General features: G+C 41.7%; 1 protein-coding gene across 1 annotated transcript; it reads right to left on the bottom strand.

Moving 5' to 3' along the window:
• Positions 1-747: 747 nt before the first annotated feature.
• LOC138888140 (uncharacterized) lies at positions 748-1,968 on the bottom strand. Its single transcript, XM_070169954.1, has 3 exons — positions 1,692-1,968; positions 1,050-1,580; positions 748-956 (listed from the first exon to the last, which is right to left on the bottom strand). Exons 1-3 carry the CDS (start codon positions 1,966-1,968, stop codon positions 748-750), a joined length of 1,017 nt encoding a protein of 338 aa, XP_070026055.1.
• Between the last annotated feature and the right edge of the window lie 6,346 nt (positions 1,969-8,314).

Here is an 8,314-nt window from a genome sequence, read left to right as displayed (position 1 = left end):
TCAAATCAAATACAAGGCACTCAAGATCAAGGCTACTTGTTCGTGATACAATTCGTGGCAACAATCAAAGTGTTCGCGAAGGATAAATCAAATTCAAATCCAAGATCAAGCTCAAAGGCCCTTGAATTTATACTAGAAAAGTAGAATCAGAGGAATCATAGAGATTGTAACACTCAAATATTCGAAATAAAATACTACGATTGTTGTGATATTTTTCGGTCTTGATTTTATTTTTTTGACGCAAATTATTGTCTACAGAATCGTCTGTAATAACCTGCTAACCCTAGGAAACTCCTGATCTCGGTCACTGAGGTAGGATGTGGCCAACTCTGAACTGCCTCAATCTTCTTGGGATCCACCTTAATACCCTCCCTCTCCTAACACAACATGCCCCAAGAATGTCACTAACTCTAGCCAAAACGCACACTTGGAGAACTTAGCATATAGCTTCTGCTCTTGCAAGGTCTGAAGCACCACTCTCAAATGATGCTCGTGCTCCCCCAGGCTACGGGAGTATATCAAGATGTCGTCAATGAATATGATGACAAATGAATCAATATAAGGCCTGAATACCTTGTTCATCAAGTCCATAAATGTTGCTGGGGCATTAATCAAGCCAAAGGACATCACCAGAAACTCATAATGGCCATATCTAGCCCGGAATGCAGTCTTCAGAACATCCGAGTCCCGAATCCTCAACTGATGATACCCTGAACTTAAGTCGATATTAGAGAACACCCTAGCACCCTACGACTGGTCGAACAAATCATCGATACGAGGCAACGGATACTTGTTCTTGATGGTGATTTTGTTTGACTGGCGGTAATCAATGCACATCCGCATAGTCTCATCCTTCTTCTTCACAAATAATACTGGTGCATCCCAAGGTGATACACTGGATCTAACAAATCCCTTTGCTAACAACTCCTCAAGTTGTTCCTTCAACTCCTTCAACTCTTTAGGAGCCATACAATATGGTGGAATAGATATAGGTTGGGTGTCTGGAGCCAAATCAATACAGAAATCAATATCGCGATCCGGTGGCATGCCCTGAAGATCAGAAGGAAACACATCGGCAAACTCTCGAACTACTGGAACTGAATCAATCATCGGAGACTCTGCGATGGCATCCCGAACATAAGCTAGATAAGCCAAACAGCCCTTCTCGACCATATGCCGAGCCTTCAGGAAAGAGATAGCCCGACTAGATGTATCAACTGTGGAACCCTTCCACTCCAACCTCGGCAACCCTGGCATCGCTAATGAAATAGTCTTGGCATGACAATCTAGGACGACGTGATATGGAGATAACCAATCCATGCCCAGGATGACCTTAAAATCGATCATATCAAGCAACAGGAGATCAGCTCTAGTTTCGAAACCACAGAATGTGACCATGCAGGACCGGTAGATTTGATCCACAACCACAGAATCACCCACAGGAATGGACACATGAATAGGAGTGCCCAAAGGCTCAAGAGAAATAACCAGGAAATGAGCAAACAGAGATGATACATATGAATAAGTAGGCCCTAGATCAAATAATACTGAATCATCTCTACCGCCGACGGAAATAATACCTATGATGATGGCATATGAAGCCAATGCATCTAGCCTAGCCGGAAGGGCATATAATCTAGCTGGAGCGCCAGCTGGCTGGGCTCTACCTGATTGAGCAGTAGCTGACTAACCTCTCCCTGCCTGGCCTCCACCTCTAGGACGACCTCTACCCATCTGTCCCTTGCCTTTGGGAGGCTGGGCAACTGGTGCTGGAATCATGGGCTGATGACCCTGCTGTACTACCTTGCCCCGAAGTCTGGGGCAGGTCCTCTTCATGTGACCCGGATCTCCACACTCGTAGTACCCTCTCGGCACCATAGCCTGCTGCCATGAAGTCTGAGCCTGCTGACCCAAATACCCACTAGAAGAACCCTGAATGGCTGGTGGGCGATATGAACTCTTTGGCATAGCACTGAAATAAGTACTGGAAGAACCCTAATAACCAGAATACCCGCCTGAGGAACCTTGAATAGCTGGTGGGCAGTAATAACTCTCCGGCATCGCACTAAAATAAGGTCTCACTGGAGCACCTCGGGGAGGTGGTGGTGGTGCTGAATACGGGGGTCTGCTGGGCTGACCCCTCCCGAAGTGACCTCTACCCCTAGCTGGGGCACCTCTGAACTCTCCCGAAAATCGGGCCCTCTTGTCCTGCTGAATCTCCTCTCTACTCCTCTAGCGATATCCCTCAACCCTACGAGCAATCTCTACCACTAGCTGATACTCAGTACCCATCTCCACCTCTCGGGCTATGCTAGCTTGAATACCGGGGTGCAACCCCGCAACAAATCTCCGCACTCTCTCTTCATCTGTAGGAAGTATCATGAGTGCATGGCGAGACAACTTAGAAAACCCTGCCTCATAATCTGTCACAGACATCTGACCCTGCTCAAGATGCTCAAACTGATACCGTAGCTCTTCCCTCTCAGATGGTGGAATATACCTATTCAAGAATAACTATATGAACTGACCCCAAGTGAGGGGAGGGGAACCTATTGGCCTGCCAAGAACATAAGACTGCCACCATCTACGGGCCCTGCCCTCTAGCTGAAAAGTAGAAGTCAACTCCATACGACTCCAATATCCTCATGTTGTGCAGTCTGTCCCTACACCTATCTACGAAGTCTTTGTCATCCTCATGATGCTTACCCCCGAAGACATGAGGGTGAAGTTTGGTCCATCTATCCAACAAATTCTGCGAGTCGCTATCTGCAGCTGGTCTAGGCTGGGGTGCCATTGCAGCAACTGGCTGGGGCTCATCTACAGGTAGTGCACCCGGAGGCTGATACACTGTAGGTGTATGACCAAGAGCCTGAACAGTAGGGGTCTGTGCTCCTCCTCCTGCCTGTGATGTAGCTGGATCCGCTGGAAATAAACCAGCATGAGTCATGGAATCCATGAACCGCAGCATACGGCCCATGATCTCCTAGAAACCCGGTTCTCTCATAAAGTCTGTCGGGGTAGGCTTAGCTGCGGGAACCTCCCCTGCTCTTCGATGATAGGATCCTCCGCAGGATCTGCTGGTGGTACTACTGGGATAACTCTGGGATGCCCTCGTCCCCTACCTCGAGCCGGTGCAGTCCCCCGGCCTTTGCCTCGGCCTCTAGCAATGGGGGAGCAGCCCCTCCCGGGTCTGGAACATCAACTGTACGTGTCCTCACCATCTGTGAGAGAATAGAAGAGGGAAATTTAGTATACCAACCACTGCACGATAGAAATGAATAAAGAGTAGTATCCTAACACCCTATAGCCTCTAGAATATAAATACAGACGTCTCCATACCGATCCGCAAGAGTCTATTAGGTTTTCCCATGACTTGTGAGACCTATATGAACCTTATGCTCTGATACCATGTTGTCACGACCCATTTTCATAATAGGTCATGATGGCGCCCAACACCATTGCCGGGCAAGCCAACGCGGAAGATACCAAATAAGTTCTCATTTTACTTTTACCAAAATAATTGCAATAATTCCTTAAGTAAAGTACCAAAGATAATTATACCATCCCCAAAAGAATAGTCTACTAATGTGTGTGCCAAGACCTGGTGTCACAAGTTGTGGGCAACTAGTAAAATATACAAAAAAATCAATCTATCCTACTATCCGAAATAGAATAGACAACAAATATAAATGAGAGAGATTCTATCAAGCTGCTGAACGGCATAGGAAGTGAAGCATCTCACTGTAGAAGCCTCGAAATCTGCTCAGGGATGCGCACCAGACTGATAGACAGATATACCTGCCTCAGGTCCTGTACAAGTACAGAAGTGTAGTTTGAGTACATAAACACTATGTACCCAGTAAGTATCTTATTTAATCTCGAAGAAGTAGAGACGAGAAGTCGACTTGACACTTACTAGGGTCAAATAATATGATAGATGAATTATACTGAGCATGGATAACACAAATAATTAGCAGTGTATAGCAAGAACTAACAAATCCTCTCCTAGATAATGTCACAGCTGGCAACTCCCATTCCAGGACAAATAATAATCTCAAGTCATAGAAAAATACTGAGTAAAGCATGCGCAAGTAGTGCCAAGGTCGTACGGCCCGATCCAACAAAAAAGTAAATTGTGCACTGCCGAGGGTCGAACGGCACGAACCATAGATGCATCTATTACCCCACTCGCGAATCAACTATACGACGCGGTCGATGTAATTAAACACAGTAACAAGTAGACAAGAACACATAACTGGGGAGAAATTACTCACTGAATTATCAACTTCTCTTTAAAAAGACCAAGAAAGATCATGTTCCTCTTAACTAGTCTCATTTATCATAATCACCATGATTTAAGTAATCCAAATTAAACATAGCATTGCAAGAATGCCACATAAAGCATGCTTCTGGGTCCTAAACTACCCGGACTTAGCATAATAGTAGCTATGCACGGACCCTCGTCACCTTGTGCGTAAGTAGCCCCCACATTTAATGGCAATTTTTAGATTACATCACCCATGGGGATAATTCCCTCTTACAAGGTTAGATAGGAGACTCACCTTGCTCCAAAGTGCACTTCCAATACCAAGAACGAGCTTGAACTCTAAATTTGGAGCCGAACGATCCAAAACTAGATAAAAGAGGTAGGAACTAGTCAATACAAGCTCACAATATCGTATTCTAACTATTTAAGCAATTTCCCACCCTTAAACACAAGTTTCCTAAAATCCAACCCCGGGCCCACGTGCTCGGTTCTGAAGTTTTTTGAAGAAAGTTATTCTCTATAACCTAAGGGTCAATATATATGATTTCTAATTCATTTCATAACAAATTTCATGGTTAAATCTAACTTTTGTTAAAACCCTAGATTTTCTCTAACCCCATGATTTTACCTAAATCCTAGTGTTTAATCTACCTAAGACACAAGTATTAGACTAGGAATAGGTGGGATGACTTACCTCAAGATGCTAGGTGGAAATCTTCTCTCAAAAGCTCCCAAAATCGCCAATGGAGGAGTGAAAAGTGGCAAAAATGACTTAGAACCCGTATTAAATGAAGCTCACTGCTTCAGCGATTTCCGCATCTGCGAGGAAGAGATCGCATCTGCGGAATAGGCCAAGCGGGCTGGGACCGCTTCTGCGGTCTTGAAGCCGCTTCTGCGGTTTCTGGCCTGGACTACCTTCGCCGCATCTATGAGAGGGCTACCGCTTCTGCGGTTTCACACCTGCGGTCGTCCAACCGCAGGTGCGGTTATGATAGATACCAGATGCTTCAGCCTTTTTCAACTTTTCCAACTTCACTCGAGCCTCGTTCGATTGACGCTCAGGGCTCCTGGGCCCCGCTCGAACATATCGACAAGTCTGGAATGATGAAACAGACCCACTCGAACCTTCGGAACACTCGAAATAATGCTAAATCTACGAATCACCCCCTAAAACCACTTGAATCAAACTTATGAACTTCAATTTCTTAATTTCACTTCTAATGTGCCGAAATGTACTTATACTACTTGAATTGACACTAAATTTGGCGGGCAAGTCTTAAATGTTATATTGGACCTGTACTGGGATCTGGAACTAATATATGAGCCTGATACCAATGTGATCAATCATTAATTAATTTTTTTAAATCCTTAGAATTTCAGTTTAATAATTTCTAATAAAAATTCATTGCTCGGGCTAGGGATCTCTAAATTTGATTCCGGGCAGGTTTCATATTTTCCTACGGACCCTCCGGGATAATCAAAACACGAATCTGGGTCCGTTTGCTAAAAATATTGACCAAAGTCAAACTTAGTCTTTTAAGAAAATCTTAAGGAGTCAAATGAGCATTTTTCAACCCAAACTCTTCCAAATCCCGAACCAACCATCCCCGCAGGTCGTAAATTAGTTAAAGCAAGCGTGGGAAGTTTTTTTTATTTAAAGGAACGGAGTTCTAAAAAGCAAAACGATCAGTTGGGTCGTTACATAAATAGAGGGTTTGGTATCACATTGTACACACTTGAAATACATAGAAGAAAAAATAAAGTTCACTCTTTCTCTCTACATCCTTTGTCTATTTTATTTTTTCATATTATTACTTTATATATATATATATATATATATATATATATATATATATATATATATATATAAATAGTAAGGGAAGTAGGTAATGTTGTAATTACAAATCAAACTCTTAAGTCAAGTACATGGATTAGGAGTCCTAATATCTTCTTCCTTTTTCACCGTTTTGGCGTCTTCTTTATCTTGACATATTTTCTTGTATTTCATATTAGTATAGATAGAGTTTGGTGCAAAAATGTAATGGAGTAATTCGTTTTATCTCTATATCAAAACGAAGTAGGAAAAATTATCTTATAGCCTATTTGGCCGAAAGTATTATTTTTAAGCCAAGAGTGCTTTTCCCCCAAAACTAAGGTGTTTGGCCAAGTTTTTTAGAAGGAAAAAATGTGTTTTCGAGTAAAAGCAGAAGTAGAAGCCGCTTTTGAGAAGAAGAAAACAACAGCTTCTTCCCAAAAGCATTTTTTGAATAATATCTTTAAGAAAAACACACTTAGAACACTTTTTAAAAGCTTGATCAAATACTAATTGCTGCTTAAAAGTGCTTTTCAAATTAATTAGCAACATTTTCACCAAAAGTACTTTTAAAAAATACTTTTGAAAAAACTATTGTTCAAAATAAGTTAATTTTAGAAGCTTTACCAAACAGGCTATGATTAGGTTGATGTCAAAATAGGTGGATGGAGAATTTGCTCTGATGGTAAGCACCCTCCACTTCCAACCAAGAGGTTGTGAGTTCAAGTCACCCCAAGAGTAAGGTGGAAAATTCTTGGAGGGAATGATGCTGAGGGTCTATTGAAAATAACCTCTCTACCCTAGAGTAGGAGTAAGGTCTGCGTATACACTACCCTTTCCAGACCCCACTTGTGAAATTATTACTGGATTGGTGTTGTTGTCGCCGTCGTCATCTCTATATAAAATTCAAATGACTCGTATCTACGATACAATATTTTAGGTGCTTCGAAATTTTGTGAAGAAGTAACGTAAATGGTGAGCTAACAATATAAACAAAATAGTATATTAGTAGCTTAATTACAATAGATCAGTAATCGCAACTGATCATTTACATGAAAAGGTGTTATAAATACATGCTTATAATCACTCTATCAAATGGGATTGAAATATTCCTTCCCTCTCTCTTCTCTCCTCTTCTCTTGATTCTCTCCTTTATTTCTTTGTGTCTTACTCAAGCTTCATCTTTATTTGAGCTCTTATTCATTCTAACTGAATTTTCAAAATTTTCTTCCTGAATCTAATGTATTAATGTAAGTCACATGTCACAACCATTTTTAAGTTTAGTGGGATTGGGTGTTATTTTCAAATATTTTAATTGTTTGACTCAAAAGATATTAAAATCTTCTTGAACAAATCAATCAAAGATGAAAGGGTAAATCTTAGCTGAATATAATAAACTCTAGAAGAAATAAAAGATAAAGAGATGATCGTTAATAAGTTTCTTTTCGTTTTCCAATAATGAATTTCTCAAAGTCTCTACCCTCTATTACAAGGTTTTGTCCCATATATACTAGAGAGAAACTCTTCTGAATTGTAAGAAAACCAAATACAAGGAATATTCGATAGAATATTCTTAATGTCACCTAATGGGCTTACATTACTACAAGGGTCGTACAATCTCTTCTTTTGCCCTAAGGTCGTCTCCCTCGGGACGTCGACTCAAGGATACCTGGTCGTTTGTCTTACTCATCATAGGTTGTGGTCGGTCGAATTTGGACCCATACAGTTAGTCCCTCCACTTGTCGTGGTTGCGACCGGACGCGTCCTCGACGAGCGGACTTCATGCATTCTTTTAGAGAAATTTGACCTGTTGAAACATTACGACGTAGCCAATAGGAGATGATTATCATGTTCAACAGAACACTGAGTGGTACGCTTTACCGGAAAATAACGTCAGCTTCACGTGCGTCATCATTACGTAGGTTTTTGAGGCAGGGATTGATGACTTGATGCTTCAATTTTTGCACTGCTTTGAAACTTGTCACCTCGATTCTGGAACCACCCAACCCTATAAATAGGTGAAGGATTTGTTTTTCTGAAAAATTGTAGCCATTTTTCTTCTTGATAACTTCTTTCATTCTTCCTCATTTGCTCTCATATCCTTCCGTTTCTTCTTGTGTTTATCACCTGAAACTTCTTCTGCCTTCTTTCTTTTTGATATTCCTTTGAACGATATCATTCCAAGGTCTCGTCGTTCTCATGAAGAGGTTCCTGAAACCACCCTGTCGTCCATA

The sequence above is a fragment of the Nicotiana sylvestris genome, chromosome 3 (assembly GCF_000393655.2).
Source record: "Nicotiana sylvestris chromosome 3, ASM39365v2, whole genome shotgun sequence".
NCBI lineage: Eukaryota > Viridiplantae > Streptophyta > Magnoliopsida > Solanales > Solanaceae > Nicotiana > Nicotiana sylvestris.
The sequence above is the reverse complement of the archived record's forward strand: the minus strand, read 5'-3'. Positions and strand labels throughout refer to the sequence as shown.